Source organism: Bos indicus, chromosome 17 (genome assembly GCF_029378745.1).
Source record: "Bos indicus isolate NIAB-ARS_2022 breed Sahiwal x Tharparkar chromosome 17, NIAB-ARS_B.indTharparkar_mat_pri_1.0, whole genome shotgun sequence".
NCBI classification, from domain to species: Eukaryota; Metazoa; Chordata; class Mammalia; order Artiodactyla; family Bovidae; genus Bos; species Bos indicus.
The window spans coordinates 6688996-6705772 of NC_091776.1; the positions used below are offsets into that span (position 1 = coordinate 6688996).

At 42.0% G+C, this 16777-nt stretch overlaps 1 protein-coding gene and 2 non-coding genes across 4 annotated transcripts; all 3 read right to left on the reverse strand.

The window, feature by feature from the left end:
- Nucleotides 1-11996: 11996 nt before the first annotated feature.
- On the reverse strand, nucleotides 11997-16730 carry RPS3A (ribosomal protein S3A). 2 transcript variants are annotated; one of them, XM_019977835.2, is made up of 6 exons: nucleotides 16598-16730; nucleotides 15792-15895; nucleotides 15242-15429; nucleotides 13003-13211; nucleotides 12385-12494; nucleotides 11997-12164 (listed from the first exon to the last, which is right to left on the reverse strand). In XM_019977835.2, the coding sequence occupies exons 1-6, from the start codon at nucleotides 16657-16659 to the stop codon at nucleotides 12043-12045; spliced, it is 795 nt and encodes a 264-aa protein (XP_019833394.1). In that variant the 5' UTR covers nucleotides 16660-16730; the 3' UTR covers nucleotides 11997-12042. The 2 variants fall into 2 exon arrangements, with proteins under 2 accessions (XP_019833394.1, XP_070625122.1); XM_070769021.1 differs by having other exon boundaries at nucleotides 16623-16698.
- LOC139176908 (small nucleolar RNA SNORD73) lies at nucleotides 12694-12762 on the reverse strand. The gene has a single exon (XR_011561376.1). It is a non-coding gene; the product is annotated as a small nucleolar RNA SNORD73 (small nucleolar RNA).
- LOC139176907 (small nucleolar RNA SNORD73) lies at nucleotides 13895-13961 on the reverse strand. Its single transcript, XR_011561375.1, has one exon. It is a non-coding gene; the product is annotated as a small nucleolar RNA SNORD73 (small nucleolar RNA).
- Nucleotides 16731-16777: the final 47 nt, after the last annotated feature.

The following is a 16777-nucleotide window of genomic DNA, read 5'->3' on the forward strand; positions in this document are numbered from 1 at the left end:
TAGTTGTGTACAGATGTGAGAGTTGGACCATAAAAAAGGCTGAACACTGATGAATTGATGGTTTCAAATTCTAGTTCTGGAGAAGACTCCTGAAAGTCCTGTGGACTTCCAAAGAGATAAAACCAATCAATCCTAAAGGAAGTCAACCCTGAATATTCATTGGAAGGACAGATGCTAAACCTGAAGCTCCAATACTTTGGCCACCTGATGTGAAGAGCTAGCTTATTGGAAAAGACCCTGATGCTGGGAAAGATTGAAAGCGAAAGGAGAAAAGGGCGGCAGAGGATGAGATGATTAGATAGCATCACTGACTCAATGGACATGAACTTGAGCAAACTCCTGGAGATAGTGGAGGACAGGGAAGCCTGGCATGTGACCATGGGGTTGCAAAGAGTTGGACATGACTTAGCTACTGATCAACAACAGCATTCAAAATATATACAGAACTCATACAACACATCAAACAAATAAGCCAACTTTTAAATGGGCAGAGGATCTGAATAGACATTTTCCCAAAGAAGACATACAGATGGCCAACAGACACATGCAAAGATGCTCAGCATCACTAATTGTTCAATTCAGTTCAGTTCAGTCGCTCAGTCGTGTCCAACTCTTTGCAACTGCATGGACTGCAGCACACCAGGCCTCCCTGTCCATCACCAACTCCCGGAGTTTACCCAAACTCATGTCCATCAAGTCATGATGCCATCTAGCTATCTCATCCTCTGTCATCCCCTTCTCCTCCTGCCCTCAATCTTTTCCAGCATCAGGGTCTTTTCAAATGAGTCAGCTCTTCATATCAGGTGGCCAAAGTATTGGAGTTTCAGCTTCAGCATCAGTCCTTCCAATGAACACACAGGACCAATCTCCTTTAGGATGGACTGGGTGGATTTCCTTGCAGTCCAAGGGACTCTCAAGAGTCTTCTCCAACACCACAGTTCAAAAGCATCAATTCTTCTGCACTCAGCTTTCTTTATAGTCCAACTCTCACATCCATACATGAGTACTGGAAAAACAATAGCCTTGACTAGACGGGGCCTTTGTTGGCAAAGCAATGTCTCTGCTTTTTAATATGCTGTCTAGGTTGGTCGTAACTTTCCTTCCAAGGAGTAAGCGTCTTTTAATTTCATGGCTGCAGTCACCATCTGCAGTGATTTTGGAGACCCAAAAAATAAAGTCTGCCACTGTTTCCCCATCTATTTGCCATGAAGTGATGGGACCGGATGCCATGATCTTAGTTTTCTGAATGTTGAACTTTGAGCCAACTTTTTCACTCTCCTCTTTCACTTTCATCAAGAGGCTCTTTAGTTCTTCTTCACTGTCTGCCATGAGAGTGGTTTCATCTGCATATCTGAGGTTATTGATATTTCTCCCATCAATCTTGATTCCGGCTTGTGCTTCATCCAGCCCAGTGTTTCTGATGAAACACTGTTAGGGAGATGCATATCAAACTGTTAGGGAAATGCATATCAAAACCACACCTCACGCCTGTCAGAATGGCTTTTATCAAAAAGACAAATGGGTTTTGGGAATGTGGAGAAAAGGAAACCCTCATTCATTGCTGGTAGGATTGTCAGTAGGTTCAGCCACTATGAAAACAGTATGAAGTTTCCTGAAAACTTTTGAAAACAGAACTGCTGTATAATCTAGGTATTTACGAATTTGAAAAGATATATGCACCAGTGTTCATTGCAGCATTTTTACAATAGAGGACTGATAAAGAAGATGTGGGGTGTGTGTGTGTGTATACAGTGGAGTATTAGACATTATATATATATAGTGGAATATTAGACATTAAAAAATCTTGCTATTTGTGGCAACATGGTTGGATCTAGAGGATATTATGCTAAGTGAAGTAAGTCAGAAGGAGAGAAACATATGGTTTTACTTTTAAGTGGAATATAAGAAACAAACCACAGAGACTTACAGACACAAATTAGTTTTCTGTGGTTTCCCAGGAGGGGTGGAGCAGAATAGGTGAAGGAGATTAAAGGGTACAAACCTCCAGTTATAAAGTAGATAAACCAATGTAATATACAGCATAAGGAATATGGTCACTATTGTAATAACTTTAGGGGGATAGTAACTTATTGTGGTGATTTCATAATATATGCAATTATCAAATCACTATGTAATACCCCTGGCTGTAATATTAAATATTTCCATTGTAAAAAAGCATGTGATCAGCCAGTTTTAATCAAGATTGTGTTATTCTGGGTACATCTGCACATGTTTGCAATTGGGAGCTACTGCTGATGGCACCAGGCACAGGACACCATGTCTGTATTAATTTTCCTGTTTATGACAAGCCCAGTGGCAAGTCAGACTGTTAGCTGCAACTGCCACTTGATCCCAGGTGGTTCAGTGGGTAAACAATCTGCTTGCAATGCAGAAGATGTGGGTTCGACCCCTGGCTTGGAAAGATCCCCTGGAAAAGGAAATGGCAACCGACTCCAGTATTTTTGCCTGGTAAATCCCATGGACAGAGGAGCCTGGCAGGCTACAGTTCATGGGGTCACAAAGAGTCAGACATGACTTAGCAACTGAGCAGGCCTGCAAGCCACTTGATCCAGATAGAAATTTTGGATCAAGGGTGAGCGAGTGAAAGTCGCTCTGTCATGTCCGACTCTTTGCAACCCCAAGGACTGTCCATGGAATTCTCCAGGCCAGAATGCTGGAGTGGGTAGCCTTTCCCTTCTCCAGAGGACTGTCCCAACCCAGGGATCAAACCCAGGTCTCCCACATTGCAGGTGGATTCTTTACCAGCTGAACCACCAGGGAAGCCCAAGAACACTGGAGTGGGTAGCCTATCCCTTTTCCAGGGGATCTTCCCAACTCAGGAATCGAACCAGGGTCACCTACATTGCAGGCGGATTGTTTACCAACTGAGCTATCAGGGAAGCCCTGGATCAAGGGTAAGTTCAGTTCAGTCACTCAGTTGTCACCGACTCTTTGCGACCCCATGAATTGCAGCATGCCAGGCCTCCCTGTCCATCACCAACTCCCGGAGTTCACTCAAACTCATGTCCATCGAGTCAGTGATGCCATCCAGCCATCTCATCTTCTGTTGTCTCCTTCTCCTCCTGCCCCCAATCCTTCCCAGCATCAGAGTCTTTTCCAATGAGTCAACCCTTCGCATGAGGTGGCCAAAGTACTGGAGTTTCAGCTTTAGCATCATTCCTTCCAAAGAAATCCCAGGGCTGATCTCCTTCAGAATGGACTGGTTGGATCTCCTTGCAGTCCAAGGGACTCTCAAGAGTCTTTTCCAACAAAGTAAACTTTCCAAACTCTCCAACAAGTTCAAAAGCATCAATTCTTTGGCGCTCAGCTTTCTTCACAGTACAACTCTCACATCCATACATGACTACTGGAAAAACCACAGCCTTGACTAGATGGACCTTTGTTGGCAAAGTAAGGTCTCTGCTTTTCAATACGCTATCTAGGTTGGTCATAACTTTTCTTCCAAGGAGTAAGCGTCTTTTAATTTCATGGCTGCAGTCACCATCTGCAGTGATTTTGGAGCCCCAAAAAATAAAGTCTGACACTGTTTCCCCATCTATTTCCCATGAAGTGATGGGACCAGATGCCATGATCTTAGTTTTCTGAATGTTGAGCTTTAAGCCAACTTTTTCACTCTCTTTCATCAAAAGGCTTTTGAGTTCCTCTTCACTTTCTTCCATAAGGGTGGTGTCATCTGCATATCTGAGGTTATTGGTATTTCTCCCGGCAATCTTGATTCCAGCTTGTGCTTCTTCCAGCCCAGCGTTTCTCATGATGTCCTCTGCATATAAGTTAAATAAGCAGGGTGACAATACACAGCCTTGCCGTACCCCTTTTCCTATTTGAAACCAGTCTGTTGTTCCATGTCCAGTTCTAACTGTTGCTTCCTGACCTGCATATAGGTTTCTCAAGAGGCAGGTCAGGTGGTCTGGTATTCCCATCTCTAAGAATTTTCCACAGTTTATTGTGATCCACACAGTCAAAGGCTTTGGCATAGTCAATAAAGCAGAAATAGATGTTTTTCTGGAATTCTCTTGCTTTTTCGATAATCCAGCGGACATTGGCAATTTGATCTCTGGTTCCTCTGCCTTTTGTAAAACCAGCTTGAACATCAGGAAGTTCACAGTTCACGTATTGTTGAAGCCTGGCTTGGAGAATTTTGAGCATTACTTTACTAGCATGTGAGATGAGTGCAATTGTGCAGTAGTTTGAGCATTCTTTGGCATTGCCTGGAATGAAAACTGACCTTTTCCAGTCCAGTGGCCACTGCTGAGTTTTCCAAATTTGCTGGCATGTTGAGTGCAGCACTTTGACAGCATCTTTCAAGATTTGAAATAACTCAACTGGAATTCCATCCCCTCCACTAGCTTTGTTCGTAGTGATGCTTTCTAAGGCCCAATTAACGTCACATTCCAGGATATCTGGCTCTAGGCTGGTGATCACACCATCATGATTATCTGGGTCGTGACACTTTTTTTGTACCGTTCTTCTGTGTATTCTTGCGACTTCTTAATATCTTCTGCTTGTTAGGTCCATACCATTTCTGTCCCTTTATCAAGCCCATCTTTGCATGAAATGTTCCCTTGGTATCTCTAATTTTCTTGAAGAGATCTTTAGTCTTTCCCATTCTGTTGTTTTCCTCTATTTCTTAGCATTGATTGCTGAGGTTATCTCTTGTTGCTATTCTTTGGAACTCTGCATTCTTTGGATCAAGGGTAGTGGTTCTCAATTGTAGGAAATTTTGTCCCATAGGACATTTGACAGTGTCTTAAAACATTTGTCACAAATTGGGGAAAGATGCTCCTGGCATCTAGTGGGTAGAGGCCAGCAGTACTGCTCAACATCCCACATGGCACAGGACAGTCCCTCACAACTATGAATTATCCAGCCTGAAATATCAGTAGGCCCACAGTTGAGAAATGATGATCTCTGGACCGTAGTACATTAATTACTCCCCTTCCCTCCCTCGTTTTCTTCCCAGGTGCCAAGGTTGTCTTCCCTTCACTGCCACAAAATCTGTACCTATAATTTCATATTTTCTCCAGGTATCCCTACTTTCACCCAGACTTTGATTATCACCCCTGAGGCAACCAAGATGAGATGATCCTTTTAGGGGCATTGCCATAGTCTGTGACCCAGTCAGGTATGTAGAACTGGAGGAGAGTAGTCAGAAAGCTTTTTAATGCTCAGCTATGCTAAGCTATCCATGGAGAGCAGGCAGCTGTTAAATAAATATCAAATTTGCCAGGTGGCCTTTGCGACAAAAAGTGCCCCGTAGACTCTAAGTGGTCCAGAAAACTAAGCACGTCATACATATGGCATTTTGGTTTCAAGTGCTGCAGGTGTGCGGCCCGTCAGCTGGTTGGACTGAGACAGCAATACTGTAACCTAAAAATGCCTCAGTAGAGCTGAGGCACCAGCAGCTGCCCAGAAAGGTGACCAAAGGACCGGTGTAGTCTGTCAGTAGTCAGCCTGCGTGATATAGCCCCAACCACATCAAGACAAACCGACCAATCTGGCAGGAGTCATGAGCCTGTCATGCACAAGGAAGATCTATTGTGTGCACAGCCCATGACAGTGGACATGGAGCCATGTGTGAGGGCAGTCTGAGTGTTGGTGCTACTGGTCATGTCAGAGAACTGGCCTTTTGCACATCTACCTGAGTAGGGCTTCCCTGGTGGCTCAGCTGGTAAAGAATCACTAAAGATTCATTGATGTTCAGCATTTTTTAGCAATAAAGTATTTTTAAATTAATGTAGGGTTTTTTTTTAAAGACAGTGCTATTGTACCCTTAATAGATGATGTAACTTTTACATGCACTGGGAAACCAAAAAATTCCTGAGACTCACTCTGTTGTATTATTCACTTTTTTGAGGTGGTCTTGAACCAAACTCACAGTATCTCCAAGGTATGCCTATGCTGCATACCTGAGACTATTCTGTCAGACTACTACCAAGAAGTATTTTATAAAATTATATGACTTTGACTAAACAAGAAATTATTTGGCTTTAGCCAAAACCAGAAAGTGACTTGCAAGGAATAGAAAATTATCATCAGACTTGCATTAGCAATGCTTTATGCCAGAAGAAAATAGAAGTAATATCATTAAGATGCTCAAAAAGTAAGCTGAGGGTTTTAGATCCAATACAAGTGACTTTCAGGTATAAAGCAAATGATAAACTATATTCAACATACAAGAACTCAGAAAATGCACTTCCTGAGCAATCAACCAAAAAAGAACCTTCAACAAAAAAACGATAGAGCAGCCAGCTTAAGGACTGGAAGTGGGCACTACGAACATACCCCTGTAGCACTGAGACTACCTAAGGGCTGAGGGAAAAGCTCTGGCCAAGTGCGCAAGCAGTGTTTACACAGCACTTAGATGTAGTGGGCCATGTGCTAGGAACGTTTGAAACTGCTCAGTAAGTTTGTGGTGGTGGTATTTTGAGGCTTATGCATGCCATGTGGGATAATGGTGGGATGTCCCTCAGCCAGTGTGCCACTGAGGACCTCCTTGCCTTTCCCAACTGTGACAAGCCATTCTCTTTCCTTGGCCCATGGCCCCGTCTCCATCCTTAGAGAGGATGCAGCAACACTGGGCCGTCCTTGCACTGTTACCACCACTTCTGCCTCAAACTTCTGCATTTAAGAACTTGTATAATTAGGCTCAGTCCAATAATCTAGCATACTCCCCTGGCAGTCTTTTCTGCTCTCAAGTTAATGGTGCTGCTCAACTGTCCACATTAAAGCAAAAGCCAGTTTCAAATCAAGAGTTAGTTTTGCTATTTCAGTCATGCCCTGACATAAAGGTCTTCAGTAACTCATTTTTGAAGATTCAAAATGTATATCCCTGGTTACAAAACTGTTCTAGGTACAATCAAGTAGAGAAAGGCCATTTGTTAATATCTACATATCACATATATGATACTAAGCGGGAAACTTACAATCACCCCTTATAGTCTTTTTTATTATATGGATGTTAACCACCTTCATGGTGACCTATGGGAAGCTAACTTCAACACATCATCAGACCAAACCATTTTTTAAAAACCATTATTTTTGGAAGTGTTTTCACATGAACCCTTGAGAACCATGCCAAGCCCTACTCAAGAGATGTAGCAAACTGGAGCTTCGCTGGGCGTATCCTACTAGTCCAGCATGAAGCAGCAAGTCACCACTTCTCCATTCCCGGTCCCCACCTTGAATGATCACTCCATAGACTCAAGTCCCAACTTCTACCTTGGAAAGGAAGCACCTGTCACTTCAGACCCAAACCTACAACTGGTTTCTACTAAAAACATGTGCTTCTTCAGTAAGGGAATGCCATTCACTCCTTTATTCAAATAATACTGAACTTCAATTCAAGGCACTGCAAAGTGTAGCAGTGAGCCAGACTCCACCCTCCTCCCCCCAAAAAAGCTGTCCACATGGAATTTTCCTAGTAACCACAAGTTAAAACTATAGAAAAGTAACAGGGAAAGGACTGAAGGACAGGGGTTTTAAATAGGATGAATGTATCAGCAGGATCTACTGATTAACAGGTAAAAGCACACGTTTGGGGGCCACTTAGAAAGTGAGGAATCTGAAATGCAGTACTTTGGTGCAATTTCAAAAGCAACTGAATGATCTTTGTTTCCAAGGCAAACCATTCGATGTCACAGTAATTCAAGTCTATGCGCCAACCAATAATGCTGACGAAGCTGAAGTTGAATGGTTCTATGCCTACACCACCTTCTAGAACTAACATTGAAAACCTATCCTTTTCATCATAGGGGACTAGAATGCAAAAGAAGGAAGTCAAGAGATAACCTGGAGTGACAGGCAAGTTTGGCCTCAGAGTACAAAATGAAGCAGGGCAAGGGCTAACTCTCTTGGCAAAGAGTTTTGCCAAGAGAATGCATGCATAGTCATAGCAAACATCCTCTTCCAACAACACAAGAGATGACTCTACACATGGACATCACCAGATGGTCAATACTGAAATCAGATTGATTATATTCTTTGCAGTCAAAGATGGAGATGCTCTATAGTCAGAGCAAAACCAGGAACTGACTGACTCAGATCATGAATTCCTTACTGCAAAATTCAGACTTAAATTGAAGAAAGTAGGGAAAACCACTAGACCCTTCAGGTATGACCTAAATCAAATCCCTTAGATAATACAGTGCAAGTGACAAACATTTTCAAGGGATTAGGTTCAACAGTCTTCCTAAGTGAACATGCAAAGAAACAGAGGAAAACAATATAAGACTAGAGATCTCTTCAAGAAAATCAGATACCAAGGGAACATTTCATGCAAAGAGGAGCACAATAAAGGACAGAAATGGTATGGACCTGACAGAAGCAGAAGTTATTAACAAGGTGGCAAGAATACACAGAACTATACAAAAATCTGAATGACCCAGATAACCACGATGGTGTGATCACTCACATAGAGCCAGACATCCTGGAGTGAGAAGAAATCAAGTGGGCCTTAGGAAGCATCACAAGGAACAAAACTAGTGGAGGCAATGGAATTCCAGCTGAGCTATTTAAAATCCTAAACGATGATGCTGTGAAAGTGCTGCACTCAATATGCCAACAAATATGAAAATCTCAGCAGTGGCCACAGGACTGGAAAAGGTCAGTTTTCATTCCAATCCCAAAGAAAGGCAATGCCAAAGAATGCTCAAACTACCACACAATTGCACTCATCTCACACGCTAGCAAAGTAATGCTCAAAATTCTCCAAGCCAGGCTTCAACAGTACGTGAACCGTAAACTTCAAGATGTTCAAGCTGGATTTAGAAAAAGAGGAACCAGGGCGATCAAACTGCCAACATCCATTGGATCATAGAAAAAGCAAGACAATTCCAGAAAAACATCACAATTTCTGCTTCACTGACCATGCTAAAGCCTTTGACTGTATGGATCACAACAAACTGGAAAACTCTTCAAGAGATGGGAATACCAGACCACCTTACCTATCTCCTAGGAAACCTGTATGCAGGTCAAGTTAGAAACAGACATGAAACAGCAAACTGGTTCCAAAATGGGAAAGGAGTACATCAAGGCTGTATATCATCACCCTGCTTACTTAACTTCCATGCAGAGTACATCATGTGACATCCCAGGCTGGATGAAGCACAAGCTGGAATCAACATTCCCGGGACAATTATCAATACCCTCAGAAATGTAAATGACACCACCCTAATGGCAAAAAGCAAAGAGGAACTAAAGAGCCTCTGATGAAAGTGAAAGAGAAGAGTGGAGAAGAGTGAAAATACTAGCTTAAAACTCAACATTCAAAAAACAAAAAAAGATCGTGGCAACTGGTCCCATCACTTCATGGCAAACAGATGGGGAAACAATGGAAAAAATCAAAGACTTTACTTTCTTGGGCTCCAAAATCACTGTAGATGGTGACTGCAGCCACGAAATTCAGACACTTGCTCCTTGGAACAAAAGCTATGACAAACCTAGACAGCATATTAAAAAGCAAAGACATTACTTTACCAACAAAAGGTCCATATAGTCAAAGCTATGGTTTTTCCCGTAGTTATGTATGGATTTCAGAGTTGGACCATGAAGAAGGCTAACACTGAAGAATTGATGCTTTTAAACTGGTGTTACAGAAGACTCTTTAAGAGTCCCTTGGACTGGAAGGAGATCAAACCAGTCAATCCCAAAGGAAATGAATCCTGAATATTCATTAGGACTGATGCTGAAGCTCCAATACTTTGGCCACCTGATGTTAAGAGCCAGTTCATAAGACCCTGATGCTAGTCAAGACTGAAGGCAGGAGGGGATGACAGAGATGGTTGGATGGCATCACCAACTCAATGGACATGAATTTGAGCAAGCTCCAGGAGATGGTGAAAAACAGAGAAGCCTGGTGTACTGCAGTCTGTGGAGTTGCAAAAGAGTCGGACAAGACTGAGAGACTGAACACAACCAATTCCAAGCACAGGCTGGTAATGACTTCCTCCAAAGTGACAGAAATGGAGGCAGTAAGAAATGGTTAGATTCCACATAGTTTCTTCTTTATTAAAAACTTGTATCCTTGGCACTGAAAGCAGAGGCCTAACCACTGGACTGCCAGATTCCTTTTGAATGAACCGTGAATCATCAAAGATGACCAGAGGACGTACTTCTGTCTAAAACAGGATGGGGGGACTTCCCTGGTATTTCAGTGGTTAAGAATCCTCTGTGCAATGCAGGCAACCTGGGTTCAATCCTGGTTGGGGAACTAAGATCCCACATGCCGTGGAGCAACTAAGTCCATGCATCTCAATTACTGAGCCTGTATGCCATAGACCTGATGCAGCCAAGTAAGTATTTTACTTAGAAAATAAATTGTAAAAAGTAAAATAGGATGGGTGAAGTTGTTCAGGAATCTAATTTTAGACATGTTAATGCCTATTGACATTAAATTGGGAGTTGGAGGGACAAACCTGGAGTTCAAAAAAGGTACAGACTAGAAGTAAAATTCTGAGTCAGTTTATTTAAAACCAAGAAATTGAGTAAGACTGTTTTTAGAAAGAATATTGGTAAACATAAAAGGCCTAGGGCCCTCCAACACTGAGGCCTGAGACAAACTAGCAAATAGTAAGTAGCTAGCAACATGGGAGGCAAACTTTTTTGAGGTCCAATTCCAGAATACAGTTAAGAAACACAGGAGAAAATCAACTGTCAATTATCACTGTTACAGAAGTAAAATGAAAGCTAAGGATGAACCACTGGCTTAACAATGACATCTGTTAATTCTAACAGCAACAGCTTCCGTTAAGAGTGGGGTGTAAAAAAAAAAGTGTGAAAGAGAAAAAAGCCCAACTGCAACAGATTCAAGGAAAGTAAAATTAAGTGCAAGAAATATGGCTAACTCTTTCGAGCTTTGCTATGAGCTTGAATAGGGATCTGGAAAGGCAGAGGACTTGCTTGTATGCTGAGACTGGCAGAGGAATAATGAAAAAGGCGAGAACTGATGGAGCCAAGAACAGAGGGTAGAATCTGATGCTTCTGTGTCTGACTCTGCAACCCCACGGACTGCAGCACACCAAGCATCTCTGTCCTTCACTATCTTCCAGAGTTTGCAGATTCCTGTCCATTGAGTCAGTGATAGTATCTATCTCACCCGCTGCCACCCCATCTCCTTTTGCCCTCAGTCTTTCCCAACATGAGGCAGGGTGGAAATAACAGGAAATTCTGAGGTTCTTACTCTCAAGAAGCAAGGCCATCAGCTGAACTGAGAACGAAAAATTAGAGATTTGAGCGGAGAAGGTATAGAACAGAATGGGCGAGTGACCAGGAAACACTGGATGGCAGACAAATGCCCACTCAATAGGAGACCGATAACCTGCTTCTCTACTTGTCTAGCCAACTTCAGCTTGACCATTACAGTTTTCAGGGGGGGATTTACCTCTAGAGAACAGAAGACAGCATTTATATTTTAAAAAGACAAACCCACAAAAACCTAAACGGCAATAAGCTCTTTCCATTGTGTGGTTTAGGACAGTGGTTCACAAAGTATGGTTCCTTGTCACCAGCGTCACCTGAAAATTTGCAAACCTGCAGACTTCATCCTAGAACAACATCAGAAATTCTGGGAGCAAGGCCTTGCAATGTTTTAATAAGCCTTTCAGAGATTTGAGAACCACCTTGGCTTCCCTGGTGGTTCAGATGGAAAAGACTGCCTCCAGTGCAGGAGACCTGGGCTCAGTCCCTGGGTTGGGATTATCCCTAAAGGCTATGGCAACCCACTCCAGTATTCTTGCCAAAGAGTCAGATACGACTGACTGACTTTTGCTTTCAAAACTTCAACCATGTAAAGAAAGGGTTTCCTTTTATTCACCATCTATAATACTTCCAGACCATTCCTGCTTAAAATAGATGTTACTCTTTCTTGGCTACTTAGTAACTAAATAAAATTATACACAAAAGATAAGAAAACTTCACCACAAATCAGAACATTTTAAACAAGCTGTCAGGTTATTTAAAAAGAATGATCAGGGAAAAAATACCACAAATAAGATCTTTTATTTGTCACCATTAAGAGTCTGCATTTTAAACCGATTCTTGGACTGGTGGCTCGTATCCATCAGCTCGTTCAACTTTAGCACCTGTCTCATCCCCAGTAGCTTTTCCAGAACTACTACCTTCACCATGTAGCTCCATGAGTTTTCCCACTAAAAAGAAGGAAAAAACTGTTAGTTACAGCCTACCATATCTTAAAACATATTATTAGTACTCTATAATACTATACAGGGAAGACAGGAGGAAAAAAAGCAACATCTGGCCTCAAAAAAACAACAACAACACTTTTCTACACACACAAAAAAACAACTTTTTCTACACAAACTACTTTTCTACACAATTTTCTTTCAGAAATCCTGTGACTTCACTTACATTCAAATTTGGGCTTCTTCAGCATTTTTACTTTTCTAACGAAGACATCATGGAGTGGATAAATAGATTGGCAAGCCTTTTCTATGTCTTTTCCAATGCTATCTGGAATCCTGCAAACCAGTAATGATAAGTTAGAATAAACCTACACTTCATTTAATCCACAATTATCTTCATTCTGTTATTGCCCCTTCATAAGTGATGGTTAAATAATTTAAATTATACAGCTACTTAGTAGCAAAATCAGCACTTGAGCCTTCTGAATCCAAGCGTTATACCTTTTCCAAACACAGGTCTAAGCAACTGCATGGGAACATCAGAAAAATGTTAAGTTTTATCATCAGACATCATATGGGACCGAAACATTTGTCATCATTTATTCCCATACTTAATTACGAAAGGTTTGTCAACTCAGTGTATTTTCTAAGGCAAAGATGAGTCCTGAGATTCCAGTCTCACTCAATGCCCAAATGAGAAACCAAGTACCATTTACTGAACACTTAGCATGCTTTCATTTCAAGAGATGCAGCTAGTTTCAGAGGATTTAAACAAAGTTTTGACAGCACCTTGTCTCACATGCTTTTCCTTATCTGACGGTTGTATTGTAAGGAAAACACTTACAATTTATTGACCACCTCTTTCAAGTCATTTGTCTGCACCTCTCGGGTCATGATTTCCATCATCTTCTTGCGGATCTGGCGCACCTGCTGGTGCTGGGCGTAAGAGGTCTTCCGAATCTGATTGTTGCGCTTTTTAGTAAAACCCACACAGAACAGACGAAGCAAGTAACCATCGGTAGTCTTGACATCAACGTGAGCTTCAATCATGGTCTAGTGAAAAAAATGACACTGTCAGTTATACAAGACTTAAAGTTATCCATTTTTATCCCTCAAATTCCAATTTTAAAAAAGTGGAAGGTCAAGTATTCATTTTACAATATCAAGTATAATATAAATATGTATTAAATCAAATATAAATTAAATGTAAATATTTAATTTACAGAGTTAATGTCCTTGAAGTGAGCTTACCAACAGGTATCTTGAATTCTTACTATCCTCCATATCTAATTTAAACGAGTCCTCTTGGCTGTCTTCCCCCCTCTCTTTCCTCCAGGTAGCTTCTCTAGCCTCACTGTCACTATCTGCAAAGAACCGCCTTTTACATACACATGCTAGCCTTTAACAATCTGCTCCTCCCCCAATCCATTTTTTAACTCTGCAAGGAAACAAAAAAATGGGTTCTAAGAGACTCTACTGACATCTAATGTAATAACATGAAACACATATATTTTAAAATGTCCTTTATGTTCCAAACCAAAGCCACAATAAGGATTAAATATTCCATTTCATGGCTAAAACATAATTTTTAAAAATCCATAGTCAACACTACCTAAATTCAGAAGATTTGCCCTGTTTGCATTTTCTAAATTTTATGCCTTAAAAAACGAATATAATGCAATCATAGTGAAAAACCTTAAAATACTTCCAGAAATACAACTATAAAACCTTAGGGGAATGTCAGAAATGTAACGGTATAATCATTATGTCATTTGGGACCGAAACATTTTGTCATCATTCATTCCCACATAAAACATTCCCAAATGGTATCTCAACCAATGTCATTATTTCCTGTAGTTAAAACTAACTTGTAGCAATGCTTTCTGTTAACAAGTTCTGTACAAAGCATGTTTACATGGATCTTTTATTTTATCCTGATTCCATGAGCTAATGTTCTTACCTACATTTTAGATTTTTAAAAAACCAAGGCTTAGCAAGCTGTAAGTTACTTTTTATACCAATAAAAGTCTGTCTAGTCAAAGCTATGGTTTTTCCAGTAGTCATGTATGGATGTGCAAGCGAGACCACAAAGGCGGCTGAATACCAAAGAATTGATGCTTTTGAACTTGTGGTGTTGGAGAAGACTCTTATAAGTCCCTTGGACTGCAAGGAGATTCAACCAGTCCATCCTAAAGGAAATCAATCCTGAATATTCATTGGAAGGACTGATGTTGAAGCTGAAACTCCAATACTTTGGCCACCTGATGTGAAGAACTGACTCATTGGAAAAGAAGAGGACAGCAGAGGATGAGATGGTTGGATGGCATCATTGACTCGATGGACAGGAGTTTGAGCAAGCTCCAGGAGTTGGTGATGGACAGGGAAGCCTGGCGTGCTGCAGTCCACCAGGTCATAAAGAGTTGGACAGAACTGAGCCACTGGAACGGACTGAACTAAAAAGTTACTTTTCAGAGACTATAACTGGGAAAAGGAAACAAAATTCCAATCTGACTCCAGAGGCTCTGCCTCTCTTACTGTATAGTACAATAGATAAAACTAACCCAATAGCCCCTTTCATGATAAAACTCACAAGATTCTGAAGTTCAAAGGTGTTCTGAGGACAGGCAAAGCCTAAACTGCAAACCTGTGCTAATTCATGCAGCAAAAAAAATTTTGATGATAATCCAATATTAAATCCTGAACTCAGTTCAAGGGCTTCCTGGGTGGCTTATTGGTAAAGAATCCACCTGCAATGCAGGAAACACAGGTTGGATCTCTGGTTGGGAGGATCCCCTGGAGAAAGAAATGGCTCCCATTTCAACGTTCTTGCCTGGGAAATCCCATGGACAGGAGCTTTTCCACCTACAGTCCATGGGGTCACACAAACAGTTTGGGGACAACTGAGTAACTAAACACCACCACCACTGCTGTTGCTCAAGTTCAAAAGTCCACACTCAATAGCAAGAAAATACCACAGACTTGAAAAGAAATCTAAACCTCAACTGCACAGCATGCTCCTGCCCGACATGAAATCATGACATCTTTGGTCATGCACACTGCAGCACCATGCATTTTCTCCTCACCTGCCACTTTTTGACCATGGAGCACATTTTGTCACGGGTAAGATCCATACCATGAAAATTAGTCAGGCAGTTTTTGCCCTGAACATCCTCAGTAATTAGCTTGAATTTTCTAAACGCTACTTCATCATTCTGCAGATCAGCAAGACTCACTTCAAAAACACGACCTTTGAGGCCATCAGACGCGATTTCTATAAAACAAGAATCAATTGTTAATGTTAGGAACAACATAAACAAAGCCAAGCCAGCTAAGTTAATGTTCAAGCACTAAGAAAATTATAAAGACCTTTTGTTAACCAAATCCATATGGTCACCAATGACTTATTGACAGTGCTTATTGGAAGCTCAAAACCAACCATGCACGTTTTACTGGTAATTCTTAAAGTACCATCTTGCTTCCACAAGCACCATAGGACAAACAGTCCCCAGTGGGGCCAAAGTCGCAATCCAAAGCTGACATTTCTTTAAGTATCCCACCAAAGAACGGATAGTAGACCAAGATACACGCATGTCTCAATGGAATAAAAACACAAACGGAGAATAAGATACTCACTGGTTCCTTGAGTTCTCGTGACCAATGTTTTCCCAATATTCCTTATGTTGAACATAGCTGGTGCTTTCACATCATACCAATCTTTTTTAGAAAATGGGTCAACCCTGGATTTAAAAACATGCTTAAGTTTTAAAATCACGTAATTGTTTTGAACTTTCCTCATTCTAATTACTTTAAACAGCTAACTAAATTCCTCTCAGCGAGGTAAGGGACGCACACGTAAATCTAGCTCTTCTCACCAGGTCCTGGTGCAGACCTGACATTCCAGTCAATTAATTATGCCACGAACATATACCCTCTGCCCACATCATGGGTCCTTCCACCATACCAACACTGCCTCCGGACAAGCAATGTCGCTTCACTTTTACTGTTTCGTGAAGACACACCCTGGTAACCCGCACACTTTAGGACCTCGTGCTAGCTTACAGGAAACTTCCAGCTTCCACCCGGCCCAAGCAGCGGAGAGACGCGGGGTCCTGAATGAACCACAGAAGTGTCTTTGACATCTCCAGTATTATCCGTGGGATTTACGAACCCATGACCCCACAACTCCTGTCCGACTCGCGACAGAAATCTGACTCAAAAGGGGCGTGCATTAGGCCCAGAAGGCCAGGGGGGGAAACAAGTCAGCCCGCCTCAAAGCAGCACCGGCCTCCGCCGGGCCGCGGTTCGCAGTTTACCAACCCCGCACGGCCATCGCAATCCAACTAGAATCCTCGCCATCCGGCTTACTCTGCGGCTCACAGACCGCTCGCCGACTCCGGTAGGGGTCCCCTAAAGCGGAGGCCGCGACAGTTGCCACTTACACTTTCTTCTTGGCTCCCTTTTTACCTCCTTTCGTAAGGCGCTTATTCTTGCCGACCGCCATGGTGCCGCTCAGAGAGCCAAAAGGGCGGAAATGCAATTCGCGCGAGAACTTAGGCGTGCGGGGCGGGACGCGCTGTCTACGTGACCTTCGACATTACGCTCTTCCGGCCTCAAGAATA